The sequence below is a fragment of the Dicentrarchus labrax genome, unplaced genomic scaffold, assembly GCF_905237075.1.
Source record: "Dicentrarchus labrax unplaced genomic scaffold, dlabrax2021, whole genome shotgun sequence".
Lineage (NCBI taxonomy): Eukaryota > Metazoa > Chordata > Actinopteri > Moronidae > Dicentrarchus > Dicentrarchus labrax.
This window is the reverse complement of record NW_026136713.1, coordinates 13,800,550-13,815,850: the sequence shown is the minus strand read 5'-3', so window position 1 is coordinate 13,815,850 and position 15,301 is coordinate 13,800,550. Positions and strand designations below refer to the sequence as shown.

The following is a 15,301-nucleotide window of genomic DNA, read 5'->3' as shown; positions in this document are numbered from 1 at the left end:
ACTGCTTTTAAGTCTGTGATGTACTTGAGTTTGAGTGAACATTTGAGAAATAATAACAAGATACATAAGAAATTAAATAATTTAGGAGATAGTTCCTCATTACATTTTGGCTGAAATATGTTAATTAGCCCATATTTCAACCTTTCGCCCAGTGAGTACCTGCACATTCTTGCTGGTTACTATGTGGCCTCAAACAACAGGCGTTGTGTTGCCTTTATGAGAAAACTGCTGTTTGACAGTTTTGATTAAAGCTCCTGTGGTGACAACTAATTCCCCTGTTGGCCCCGACACACATCAACTACACTGCTCAGCTGATATTAAAAAAGGTTTTAGAACAGTGTTAGAAAAACCTGCAAATAATTCATCAACATGGATTACTTCAGTATGTGCAACAATGGAAAGAACTTGTAGTGCTTGTAAAGTTGCATTAGAATGAATTGATTGGTACATAAATCATTTTCAACAGAATCAACATTCAGAATTGTATAGTGTTTCTAATAAAAGTCTAGGTATTTGGGGCTGTATTACCATCACAACTCAGAAACAGAGAGCTATACGTCATGCTGTGGTGTGGTTGAAAAATGTATCTTTTTTTTTTTGTGTCCCCAAACTCATATATACTTGAAACGAAACATTTTTTTTTCCTTTTTTTGCAAATTACTTGTCTGTTGTGTTCTGACACTATAAGCCAGGATAGACCCTGTGTTTTCCCACTGATGGCTCAGCTGTTGCCCGTAGTGACAATGACAGTAAACAGGCAGGGATGACAGCAAGCGACAGTAAGGCCTGACCACAGGAAATGCCTCTTTGTCATCCTCTGTTTCACTTCCCTTTCTGGATGAGAGCTACGGTTGGTTATGGGCCATAATTATGGGAATCCAAAACAGAGTGAAAAACACAGGCTCTATTTTCAGACCTCAATTTCAATATTCGGTCACACACAGCGCAGACACACACATACACATTGTTGTGTTACTGAAATGTACGTTTTGGTTTCTGACTTTCTTGAAAAAATTTGCTGATCAACAAGACGAAACAGCTTAAGAGAAAATATGGTTTAGCCAGTTGAACTTTTGGTAATATGTTTGTAGAACATTTTGGAAAGCACCAATATCACAGGGGAAAGTGGCAGCTGTTGTGAATATACAGGAAAGGGGGTAACTTAGGAGGAGGGAAAGGGAGCGTTTTCTATTTCGTGGGAATACACAATTGCTTCATATGTACTCTCTGTCTTTGTTCCCCCCTTCATCTTAAATTGCAGCACCGAAACTTTCATCATGACTGGATGCTTTTACAGTGAGGACAAGTTGTTTAGTACAGACTGTTTTGAGAGCCCGTTTGACCCCCCCTCCCCTGTATGGTGTGTAACATTCCTGCATGTGCCTCTCAGTTGACTCATCTCACAGGAGTGTGAGGTTAAACTAGCTGGTTAGTTTTTGCACTCGGTTGTGATTGGTTAAATTTCTGTCCTCTGAGCCTCTCCTCCCCCTCTTCCTTTCTCACATAACACGTCTGAAATAAAATAGTGGGTCAAACAGAATGGATGTGGATTCAATGGGCTGAAAGTCCTGACACTTGTTCAGGTTACAGTAAAGTGAGAACTACATCACAGCCTATGTAGTGTATGTCAGACTGATCTTTTGAAGCAATACACACTGTAAAACTCACATACAGCATGATATTGTAGTTACTTAATTCTAAATATACATATATTAGATGTTTGGGGCAACAGGACAACATAACCTGTTCATAATGTGGTACTGTTGAGCTGAAACTCAAATGGGATTTTGAATGGAAGGCAATGTCACCTGGTTTTAAGTTTGCTTAGTAAACATTTGTTTCACAACAAAACAACCTCGGCGTGTCACTCATGCAGTTTCAACCCACCCTCCTGTCAGTGTAGACGCCTGTTGTAATGATCCTCCTGCTTCCTTATTATGAGACAGCAGTGTTGCCCACTCTGAGTCAGCAAACCATACAAACAAACGAAAAGGGTTTCCCAGAGTGATTGTAATTGTGTTTGCTTTTTAATATATATAGTCCTTCTCTGATTTTTGCGGGGAAAGAAGAACACCTCAATTAGGTCACAAATGAAACAAAACTGACAGGTCAAGAGATCTCCATCTGCTGTTGTCTTCCTGGTAGATCAGTGTTTTGTTTCTCAGCATGTGGAAATTTACTGGACTTCAGATTTCTATACAGTGATTAACTTTTATGGTTAGCCTTTGCTCTCGGGGCATTGAACACTATGTACCTCTGACTAATAAAAACAAAGAATAAACTTTTATGGCCCCCATGGCAGATATTTACTTAGGTTATTATCTTGTTATTTGTCAACTCTCAGGTGAAGAGGCAAAATAGAAATCTAATTAAACACTAACATCATGGAAAATTTGGCAAATTCCTTATTTGCTGACATGCAGACATTGTACACAAACACTTAAAATTAGGAAACATAAGGTGAGTTATATGAGTATGATACAAGAAACACAGTCTCACGTTGTAAACTTGCTTGGCACAGCATGACCGGAGTACGTGCGGTACGCTTGTACAGAAATGTTCCGCAACTGCGCGTGCCCCGTTTTTTTTCTTGTTTTGTTTTTTTTTTAAAACTTTATTTATTGCACACATGTTTTTATACAGAGGTGCAAAAATATGCACAGAGAGTAAAGGTGTGTGGGGGGGGGACAACAGAAAAAAAGAAGACGAAATCAAACAAAACAATGCAACAACTCTGTGTTGTTATATAAGCAGCATATTATAATCATTAACTAACTTTATTTGTTTTCTATATTAGATAATATGGTGCTAAACTGTTTGATATAGTGCAGGGAAGTTGGCTTAGTTCCCGTTTACCATTTTTTTTCCCTTATACATATGGAATTTACCAACAATAATAAATAGTTAATATGATTAAACAGCATGTTATGTTTCATATTATTTGGACTACTATCAAACATAATAATTTTAAAATGTACCTTAAGTTTATTTATAGATGAAGTCTGCTACAGCAACCTCCAGAACATTCTTGTATATACACTGAAAAAGTATCCGGGACTGCGCATGTCCGCGCTACCCGGAGGGGGAGGGGAGAGGGGGGGGGGGGGGGGAGGGGGGGACGATGACGTCCGCTGTGGCTGGCAGGAAGCCAAGAGGGCGGTCGCCTGACGTCAGTGGCCTCTCATTCACAAGCACGAGCCGTATATAAGCGGTTTTCATACCGCTCAGAGGCAGAAGCTACTCACTGTAAACCTGAAGAGATTAAAACTTTTAAAAGAATAAACAAAACTACCGGATACACTCGAGAAGAAGAAAGGACCAACTTAGATAGTCTTAAAACTTTTTTTTTTCTTTTTTTCTCTAAAGAAGCAAACCGGAACAAAGGACTCGCCGCTTTAAAGATTACTTTAAGGAGGGAAAAACAACCTAAACTTCTTGTTTTCCTGCCGTACAAGCTTTATGTATTTGGATTTAATATTTCTGTCCCGCCGTCCTACTATGGTCATAATGGAGGTTCCCACCATCAACTCTGCGTCCGTCCGTGGGTTGTTGGAGGACGACGTCCCGGGCTGCCTGGTGCTGGACTGCCGCTCCTTCCTGTCCTTCAACTCGTCCCACATATCGGGCTCCACCAACGTGCGCTTCAGCACCATAGTGCGCCGGAGAGCCAGGGGTGGCCTGGGACTGGAGCACATCGTCCCCAACGAGGACACCAGGAACCGGCTCCTGTCCGGGGAGTACCAGTCGGTGGTGTTGCTTGACGACCGCAGTTTGGACTTAAGCCACGCGAAGAAAGACGGGACGTTGATGCTCGCTGTTTCAGCCCTGTGTCGCGACCCCTGCGGAGCCAATGTTTTTATCCTCAAAGGTAAGACAAGAAAAGTTTAATGTTTTTTAAAAGAAAAAAACAAACAAACAAACAGCCGCACACAATAGTTTCACTGTTTCCTAACAACGGGGCAACAAATGCGGCTTACAGCTGTCACCATACCAGCTGGTGCTGGTGTAAACAATGTTTCAAAATAGCCCCATGAGCAGTTGTCACCTTTTTGGAGACCCATATTTAAACGTGTCTGTGTCTCTCTGATGTCCTGTGATCTGACCTAAAGTGTCATTTTCTTCCTTTTTTTTTGTTCTCCAGGCGGATTTGACACATTTTCTACAGAGTACCCAGAGATGTGTACCAAGCCCTCCCCTCCGCAAGGGCTAAGTTTGCCGCTGAGCTCCGGCCATCCTGGGAGTGCAGACCCAAGCTGCAGTCCATGCAATACTCCTCTATATGACCAGGTTTGTGTCTCTTGTTTCATAACCAGATTGAGTACGCAACATGCTCTGTTAATTCCTCACTTCCTGTTGTAGTGTTTTGGAGTTGACTGAATGGGGGTTGTTTGTTTATTTTGTTTTCTTTAGGGTGGTCCCGTGGAGATCCTGCCTTTTCTGTACCTTGGCAGTGCTTATCATGCTTCTAGGAAAGACATGCTGGACATGCTGGGGATCACCGCTCTGATCAACGTCTCTGCCAACTGCCCCAACCACTTCGAGGACTCCTTCCTCTACAAGAGCATCCCCGTCGAGGACAACCACAAGGCAGACATCAGCTCCTGGTTCAACGAGGCTATCGAGTTTATCGGTGAGTACATCCACCGTTTTTATTCCCTCAAACTGCCAAATGTGAGCCCCTATCACAGCTGCTACCTCCTGAGCCCGTCGATAGAAAGCAACACAAACACCCAACCCCTCCCTCCCTCCCCCCTCCCTCTCTTCCTTCACTTCACTCTTTGACTCCTGGATTTAAATTTTAAAAAGTTCCCTCCAAAAACGACCAGCTGGCTCGGCACAGGCTCTCCACTCCACCACAATGGTGGTTACATCATCGCCACCCCTGAGGCATAGAAAAAGGGACCCCCCCCATTTTAATGAAATGCGAGGCAGCGGCCCCAAACTAGTTTTGTAGTGGATAGGCTGGCTGTGCTTGAATGGCTCTCTCCACGCCACTCTTTGTTCTGGTTGAACAAAAGGCAATTTCTCCTCACTCACTGTCGGCCTTCCTCCCAGATCAATACCCCCAGCAGGGGTCTGTTCCCCTTCTTTGTCCATTCAGACTGCCTCCTTTGGGAATAACCCCCAAGCTCACACCCTGCACCCCTATTAACTGTGTTCCTGTGTCTTAATGAGCGCTGTTGAATTTAAATAGCAACTGAAAGTGTTGCAAAGACTTTTGTGTTTTTGCCTTCCTGTGACAGGCAGAGTTTTAACCTCCACTCTTTGCTAATACATTGCATCACCTGATAAGAGTGTACTAATGTTGCTTTCTCTTCTCTTTGCCCCCCCCCTCAGACTCGGTGAGGAATAAAGGAGGTCGTGTGTTTGTGCACTGTCAAGCAGGCATCTCCCGCTCCGCCACAATTTGCCTTGCATACCTCATGCGGACCAACCGCGTGAAACTGGACGAGGCCTTTGAGTTTGTCAAGCAGCGTCGCAGCATCATCTCCCCCAACTTTAGCTTCATGGGTCAGCTCCTCCAGTTCGAGTCCCAGGTCTTGGCCTCGTCTACCTGCTCCTCAGAGGCGGGCAGTCCAGCCATCGGCAACAGCAGCACAGTCTTCAATTTCCCAGTCTCCATCCCCGTACACACGTCAGCTGGTCAGCTCTCGTTCCTCCACAGTCCCATCACCACCTCTCCCAGCTGCTGAGGAAGATGTGGGGGGGAAGCACAGACTTAGTTTGGACTTGAACTGCAACTCACAAGTGACTCTGCAAAGAGCACTGCACAAAACATGGTCCTGATTACAATTCATTTTGGGTGATACTGGTATCACTGGACAGGATGGGAGCTAGTGTTTGGGGTCAGTTCGTTTGACTCTGCGTTATGCTGGCCAGATCCCTGTAGGTTGGCCTCATCATTACAAAGGGAGCTTAAACTACCATCAGGCAGTATTCATGTTTAACCTCCAAAATGTGAAAGTCATCCACAGTTTTAATCCTAGATGACTTGGGGAAATGGCTGAAAAGGTAGTTGAGATTATTCCTGTCGAGGAAGTTAGAAGTATCTGAATATTCTTTATTCAAAGGACTGATTTTTTTTTTTTTTTCATGAAGGCAACTGCTTTTGATAATCATAATCATTTTGTAAGCAAACAAAATAGAGAGGGCTAACAGTTGTCTCAGGAATGTTGACTTGGTCCTCTCAAATGTCCATTTTGCTTTCTGTACTGGTGAAAGAAAGCAATATATTGCCCAACATGGCAAGGATGTTACTCCTTCATTTGACGAACAATGAATGTATCCCCCCTTCCCTCTTTTCAGTGTAGATGTGGCAGAAATCTTCATGTTCAGTTTGAGAGTTGAATGGGGTTGCCAATTCAAATGCAAATACCTGCCTTTCAAGACATCATGAAACCTTGACGATCCTGACACATTGGGGAAACGGACCATTAAATACCTCATGTTTATGTACTGTGTACTGCAGCGCTGAGACGGACACAACCCCAAAACTACTAAAATGGGGACACGTAGTCCTCAGTGACTGCATTCTGACATATTTATTGAACTAAAGTAATATATTTCTTTATCATATCTATTTTTGCATATGTTTGTTTAAATGTTGTTTTTATACTGTTTAATAAATCTCATTTGACTTTTGTACTTACTTTTATACTGATTTTCTCTTTCTCGGCTTTCATCTTATAGCTGACAATAAGATTTATTCACCAGTGGCCAATATTGCACAATGAACTTCAAGCAAATAATACATTTAGAACACACCGATTTACGACCACATATATACTAATAATGCCTTGTAACAACAACAACAGATTTATCTTTCTCTAAAGTGACATCTTGAGGTTATAAATCTACCTACTAGTGCAAAATATAGGCTTCATAAGCTTACTGTCTCCCAAATTAAATTATGTTGTTTTAGATCAAGTCTGTGTTTTCATTCATGGCCAGCAACACAAAACTTGAAGTCTGTACTTAACCACTTCCATTATTGATTAATTTGGGATTTTTTCTTGAATAATAAAAAAGAACACCATCACCACAAACAAAGCTCAAGTTGATATTCAAATTGCTTCTTATGTCCAACCAACAGTCCAAACCTAAGAGAAGTTATCTAATATTTTCGAAAACTAATGAAATCAGCAAATATTATCATTTGGAATTCAAGGTGTGAAATCTTCAGAATTTTTTCTTTAAATTATTTAATCAATTAATTATCAAAATTGTGTTTTGTTGCTAATGGAGACTATAAAGAGGAGAAGAGAAGAAAGAAACATTTAAAATGCTCCTCAACAAAGCTGAAGTGAAACTGGCATGTCAGAAATATATATGTGCACATCCTTCCGTGTTTTTTTTCCCCATGCAACGGAATCCTATAATATATCTGCATAAGGATTTTGCCGACATAAGAAGCATGATGTCATGGCGTCTGCCATTGTTCGGGCCACACTCCCTTTCTATGAACCCATCTGAGACCAGGGCAACAGCAGGAGGCCTAAAGAATCAGCTAAGGAGCCCTCCCTCTGCGGCCACAATAGGAGCAGCTGCAAGGCGTTTGGGAAAAGTGTGACAACTAAAGAGCATTCAGGGCTCAGTCAAGCACTGGCCTTGTGTCCACCCCTCCCCACCCACCCCCCTGCCTCACACGCCAATGGGGAGGTGGAGACGGAGACGGCCGTGAAAAGGAAAAGGAATATGTTTGGGTTGCAAATTAGTCAAAACATTGACTATGACCTGGGGTGGGGTGTGAGAAAAAAAAGAGGAAAAACTTTCTCCAGAGGTGATAATGATGATACCCTCAAGGTCTTCACCAGAAAACAACTGTCTGCATTTAATGAAGCTACACTTTAAATACATATATTCTGACAAATGACGGAAATTATTGTATTTTTCAAACTGATATCCACTTCTTATCTGAAGGCAACGCAAATGTTTGTCTTGTGAAAGAAAACATCACCAGTGACGATGCCTCTGCGATGAAAGGCTCATTCATTACTTCACCAGCTCCTTGCACAAGCTGTGGTTTTGGTGACATATGTGCAACTCACCCCCCTTAACCAGCCCACCCGTCTTTGTGTCTTTAGATTTCCTGTTGTCAGAAGGGGAGGCTTGCCGGAGTGTGTGTTTGTCTGTATGTGTGTGAAAGTCGTCAGGCATCTTTTATGATCTGATGAGGGTGCTTTGAAAAAAAAAAAAAAAAAAAAAAGCCCTCAGTCAATTGCCAGGTCAGGGACATTAAAGCGTTGGGATTTTAAGTGTGTGTGTGAGACAATTTGAATGTGGTGTGAGACAATGTCAAGGTGCTATCAAAATGAGGCTGGATCCTGAAACAAGACAGTTATTTTTGACTGGTTTGTGTAAAAATAACACACAAAAAACAGAAAGGACATACTTGCTCAAGTTTACTTCTCCTCCTGCATTTCTCATCACATCCTCAAATTTTCAGTCGGACAGAATTGACCACAATGTAATATGCCAGTTTCACTATGTTGTCAATTGGCTGTTTCATTTAGCAACTGAGCTCTGACTCGACTTCAAAGTGATTTTAATTAACACAATCCTAAGGAAACAATGGTTATATCATGTGTCAGACCCGGCTGCCATCACAGGAAGAGACATAATCCCACCCATCTCTTTTATAACATCATCCAGCTTGGACCAAATATGTTGGAGTTGATTTAAATTTCATGACTTTTTCAGATATGTAACCCTTCTTTAATTTGACATATTTGATTTGAATTATGTCACATATACCCAAAATGTTCCATTTAAACATTCACATAGGATCAAATGACTCTCTGTAATATGAAAGGTAAAAGCTTGCTCACAGTCTCGCAAGAAAAGAATCATAAAAGATCATCATCATCATCACTAGAAAACAATATCACACCCTTATCTCCAGATCAATGCATCTTTCATTTTCATCTCTACTTCCTGGTTGAGGCATTAAGATTGCATTGTATATACCTGTGGTAAGAATTGATTTATATTTATGGTAGAATATTACATGTTAACTGCCATATCAATGTCACTACATTTTATAAATGAGTCCAGTGTGTGCTGGATCAGGGAGTAATGTAAGTTAATTTGCAAAGAAATGATTTGTTATTTTGTCTCGTTCACTTTGTGGCCAGAAGGTTTACAGTTTGAACCACAGATGGCTGTGCTTGATCACAAAGCACACATTTGCCTAGCATTACTGAAAAGGAAAACAAGAGCCCTTTATCCCCCCTGCTCGATGCTGTTTTAATATCATCAAACAAAAAATGTGTCATAGAAACACAAGATAACTAAATAGTTCAGGCAGTCCAATAACAGCTTATGTGGTTTCCTTGCAGCCCAGTTATCTGGTGGTGAATGCATGCCAAATGTTACGTGACACATTTTGAAGAGACGGTGACCGCACTATAAGCTCCATTTTTATTTTTATCACAAATGTTTTAACTCATTTTGGACTTTTTCAAGGCAGGTTTAACACAAATGTAAGATCGTCTTCTCCTCAAGATGTTGGGTTGAGGAACTTAAGCATACAGATATCAGACTTCAGTTTGTTTTAATAACTGTATGTTCCTCTGGCTCTCACTCACCCTCTACCCCAATAGGCTTTTTTTTTAATTTTGAGGTGTCACAGTAGGTAAAATGAATCGTAGCTCAACTTCATTTAGGAGTTTTACTTTCAGGCTCCTGATATCGTGCATGTTTCCCCTTCTTTGACACGTCAAGACGTCTGCTGTAAAAAAGGCCTGTAGCCGGAGAACACACCAGAAGATTGTGCAGATTGTGCTACCAGTGAGAGAGCTGAAGTAAACAAATGGTTGGTGAAAGTTCAACAGCTAACAAGCAAAACAGATACAGATTAACAGATATTTTCCTCTGGAGTTGGCAGAGTTGAATCGGTACGTTACACTGACTGGTCACAAGAAAGAGGTCTCTATTTGTTGTTATGTTTCTACTGAATGTCTAACTATCATTAGGAAAGAGCTTGCTACTACGTTAGCCATAAAAACTGTTGATACAGCTTATCAAGACTCTTTTTATGGAGTCAACTATCTGCCCTGTAGATACTGTAGCTTCTGCATTCAATCCGCTACGAACATGTCTGAGTAGGGAAGTTGTTTTTCTAATTGAAAGTAGAGAAATGGTTTTGTGATCGATAACGTAGTTCAGGAATGCACCACACCAGCTGACGGTATAGGTCGAGTAACTCTGACGAAAAATAAAACCAAACGTCAAATTAGAATTGTCTCTGCTTACCGACTGACATGGGAAGTTGACGCACAGACACCGACATGAAATGTTTCGGCACGACAGATAAAACAACAAGACAAGACCACAACCTCGTTCACTAAATTTAACACAACATCCTGTGTGAGAGGGGCTAAAGTGTGAATGTGATTGCCAGACTGATTACTGGAGGATGCTGGGTAATTACACATCTAACACTTCACCATACCTTGAAACTAGATTAAGTCTCTCTCTCTCACACACACACCCATTCTCACAAACACACACAATATCCTGAGTGAGAAGATTTAGTCCACACATTGATGTCATGGCAGAATGCTCACCTGCAGTAAGGCTGGTAAGAGGATTATGACTGTGACGGGGAGGCCTCTGTAATGCCCCGTGGCTGAAGTGTTCTACTGGCTTAAGTGAGTGTAGACACACACACACAGTCTGCTGTGCCAAATGCCGAACCTCATGTGGGCATTGTCATATGGTCAACATGTAAAAGAGGTCAGTGTGTCGAAGCCAAAAGCTTTCAAAGGATAAATTAACTCAGCATTATACGTACCATGTTCAAAAAGGGATAAAGCGAGAAAGAGATGGAGAATTGCGTGATAAGCTGCAATGCATTTTCAAACTTTTTTCCGGCACTGCTGATAAAAAAAAAACCCACGCCTCTACCAAACCTTCTGTATTCCTGACATTCCAGAGCAAAGCTCTATCAGAAACCCTTCGAAAGAAGCCAGACAAGACGCAGTTGCGTGACAGGGGCCGAGATAAAGCCAGATGACTGACATGATAGCCAAAGAGTTGTATAGTTCAAGGAATGTCAGGACATTACGTATGGCTGCAAGTGAAGTGGCTTTTCCTTGCCAGCAGGGCTCCCCTTCCTTTAACAACCCTGTCTGGAATGTCCGAAGATGGTGGGAGAGAAACTATGTCGGCCCTAAATGCAAGCAGTGTTGTATCATTCAGGCCATCTCTACAGAAGTTGTATAACATTAATCTCACATTGTGTTCTCTTTCCAGATAAGAGAGGTTCTGCTGCACCTTGAAGGGGCAACATAAATTCTCTAACAATATGTTGTAAAGTTTAAAAAAAACAACAACAAAAAAACATGGCGATGTGCAGAAGTAACAACTTTTAATTGCTCATAATCATAAAAACGCATCAGATATTTGAACGATAGCCAGATATAAGACACATATCAATCCCCCCAGAGCCTCATTCACCACTGAAGTCTGAACAGAGCCTGTATTTTTCCACTCACTGGAGGTACGGGGTTGTGTTCACAAGCAGAAGTGAGATCCTGTGTGGAGTATTCGAGGAATGTCTGGCATCCTGTCTTCCACACTGACTGCGCTCTGTGTAGATGATGTCACACCCAAAAGAACATACATATGAGCGGACATAAATCACATAAGGTCGGAGCAGATGTGCAGCTAAAATGATTACAATTTCTATTCATATTTTGGCTCTGCGTCAACATATTTTAATAAAAAAAAAGCTGGCACACGTCAAGGAAGGCCAGTTTGTCTGGGTTTTATCAGTGAGCTGTGACTTGAAAAAATAATCAATCTCTATCACAAAACCAAAATGCCACCATGCCTTGGTCAAAGCCATGTTTCTGATGCAGGTAGAGATTACTGACAGGTGACGACAACAAAAAAAATTGAAGAAAGGATCAGTAATCTTCTACTATTCAGTAGTAAAGTAATAAAGTATACCAAATATAGTATAAGCAAACCCTGCTTTAGAGATTTGACGGCCCTGGGCAAAAGCAAGCATGGGACATCCTGAATCCAAACCCTGGCCTTTTTTAGTCTGCATGGATACAAAAGCTTTCTTACAAGCTGCAGCAGATCTCACATGACTGAGAAATGATCAGCACTCATGTGGTGTTACTGGTGGATTACTGTGGACATTCCTTCTATGAAAACATCTAAACCTGTTATTAATTAGATGTATTTAATTTTGATATGGGTTTGTGTGGAACATTGGAAAAAATAGGTCGAATGAAGATACTGCATTAAAAGTCGAGACTAAAGTTGTGAATGGGGATTACATGTTTCATTTTCATCTTGACCATGGAAGGTGATCTTGATCTTGAAGCACCAATCTCCAGGGTCAGCCACATGTGACAGCTGCTTTTACAGACAACATGCATGTGATGTGTGTGCACTCTCAGCACTGCAGTACTTTTCCTTAAAATCAAAACATCTGTAATTGAACAGACCACTTTAGGGTCACAAGCTTGCTTCTTGCTTCTTAAACTTGCTCCTCTGACATCTGACATGTTGTTGTGTGAAAATGTAGACCTTTCTGTTTTCTCTTTCTAATATTCAGTTTTTACCTTTGTATGCTATTACAATGCAATGTGCTATCACCACAGAATTGTTAAAGATTTAAATCTAGTTTAAGAAGTATCCAGCCAATCATTCATCTGTTGAAGGTTTGCTGTAGTGAAATGCAAAATACACAAAAAAAGCGTAATTTAGCAGGGATTTTAAGGCAGACAGTTGCAGACTGGAGGCACACTGTGAGAGCACTCTCGGATGAAGGATAAAATGTGTGTTGAACACATGTTCAGTTGAGCGATGGGTCCCTAGAGAGGATACTTGATATTGAGCAATGCCTACTTTCAAGTTCATTGGGTGTCAGCGCCATCTTATGGAAGACATTGTGTGTTACCTATAGAAAATATAATCTGTAATGGGGATGAATACGGACAGCCTGGAGACAAAACAGTTTCCTTTAGGGTTTAAAATCATTTAGACTGTTTCATTTAGGCAGCAACACAGCAGTGAAGTTTGATTACACAATCAGTTCTTCGTATTGACTTTATCATTGTCCAATTGTCAAAGTCTCTGTTGACAAGGAAGAGGTTGTGAAATGATCAGCGTGGGTGTAGAAAAATCAGCAGCCCGTGGTTCAAACAAGGACATGAGTGGGACCAGAGGATGTTAGATTACCCTGACCTCATGCTCCATGTGCTAATAGTGCATTTTCAGATCAGCTATTCAAATTTAAACTAAAGTCCAGCAAACAACCGGGGTCCAACAAATGAAAACTGCTGACCTGAGCTGAATTAGTCAAGGGACAGGCTGGATTGCTATTGGTCAAACTCGAGGGATTCTGATTCAAACTACTGACTATTGACCAGTATTGTTAATGAGTAACACTGCTGATGGAGCTGCAACCAGCATTTAAGAGGGAAATGTCACCACTTGAGTAATCTATTTTCATTGACATATTAAGTTAATGATAAACTTTTACTTTTAACTGAAGTACTGATATGTTAAGTTTAAAGAAGAAGGGGAAATAATCAAACAACAATTCAGCTTAAACTTTTGTTGGATGTCTCATTTGCAATCCAATTACATTAAAGGACCAGCGTGTAGGATTTAGTAGCATCTAGTGGTGAAGTTACAGATTGCAACTATTTGAATACAGCTCAGCATTCTGAGAATGTAGGAGAAACTATGGTGGTCACGAAACGTCCGAAAAACACAAGAGGCCAATCAGTGTTTGGTTTGTCCATTTAGAGATATTGTAGAAATATGGTGGTCTCCATAGAAAAGGACCCCCTCCCTCTGTAGATAAAAACATTTCATTCTAAGGTAACAAAAACACAACAATTCTTAATTTCAGGTGATTATACACTAATGAAAACATACCTATATTATATTCCATTTCTATCAATAGATCCTCCTAAATGATAAACATCGGACTTTTAACACTGGGCCTATCAAAAGTAAAGTATGATATATCATTGATTTCTTATGAGCATTCAACATTTTCATTTTGTAGCTCATCAAGGTGGAGTCCATTTTAACCACCAAATGTGGTGTTTGGTGGTTTAATCATTAAAATGGTGCACAGAGAACAACCTACTGATCAACGTCAGCATCATAGAGAACCTGTCATGGTTTGTTTTATCTTTATGACTTATTGTTTGTTCACTCATAATTTTTGTATATGTTTGTTTTTGTGAGTAGCATCAAGGGAACTATAACTTTATTTTGTTATACATTACTGTGATTCATCTACCATGAATGGTTCAAGGCAGTGTTTCCCAACCTAGTGGTTGGGGCCCCCACTAGGGTTCGCCAAAGCTTCACAGGGGGGTCATGAAAGGATTTTAAGGTATGTAAGAAAACTTAAAAAATATACATAGTAGATCTATATCTCAGCATTTCCAACACTGAAATTGTCGCCAAAAAAGCCTATTAATAATGCATGATTGTTAAAAAATTAAAAAATACACAATAAAAAAGTGTGACAGACTTGTGTAAAGCATTAAAAGTAAAAACATGAGGAAAACTCATCTCTGATCAATATTCACAGGGAATAATGTACCAAAAACTTCCTACAGTTATTGTGTTGTTTGGGTTCATTGTACAGTTTATCAGTTGTTCTCTACTGTTATTGTTGTGTACAATGAAATAACCATAAAATATGTCCTTTAGCCAGGGGTCACCAGTTTACTCAATGATAGAAAAGGGGTCCCTTAAGGAAAAAGGTTGGGAACCACTGGTTCAAGATAAACATGCATAATCTTTGATATAAAGAAAAGTGGCAGAAAATGGAGACAGGTAATTTAGTACAATAACATACTTCCACCACTGTTGCACGTTGACCAACTGTCACACTGTCATGGCTTATTTACTTCATCATTCACTTAATGTCTTTTTTGTTTAAAACACTGTAGGCCTATATCATGGTTGGTTGACAAAAGGAAGGAATAAACTATTTTAATATTTAGATTTTACTTTATTTTTGATTTGTGGTTGAGCCGAATATACTCTGAGCAAATAAAAGCAACATACCACTCCAAACAGCCGTGCTGGTTCGCGCTCACCGCTCAAGGACAGGAATATTACCATGACGCCCACTTCACCTTTTTTAGACACTGCGGTGTGTGTGTGTGTGCGTGTGTGTGTGTGTGTGTGTAACAAACGTCTCCACTCTTCTCTTGTGTATATTTAACGGTCCGCGGGGTAGATTAACCGCACACACACACACACACACACACACACACACAAACACACACACACACACACACACACACAC

At 40.7% G+C, this 15,301-nt stretch overlaps 1 protein-coding gene across 1 annotated transcript; it reads left to right on the top strand.

Moving 5' to 3' along the window:
* Positions 1-3,224: 3,224 nt before the first annotated feature.
* dusp1 (dual specificity phosphatase 1) lies at positions 3,225-6,645 on the top strand. Its single transcript, XM_051419115.1, has 4 exons — positions 3,225-3,868; positions 4,142-4,287; positions 4,411-4,630; positions 5,338-6,645. Exons 1-4 carry the CDS (start codon positions 3,460-3,462, stop codon positions 5,691-5,693), a joined length of 1,131 nt encoding a protein of 376 aa, XP_051275075.1. The 5' UTR covers positions 3,225-3,459; the 3' UTR covers positions 5,694-6,645.
* Positions 6,646-15,301: the final 8,656 nt, after the last annotated feature.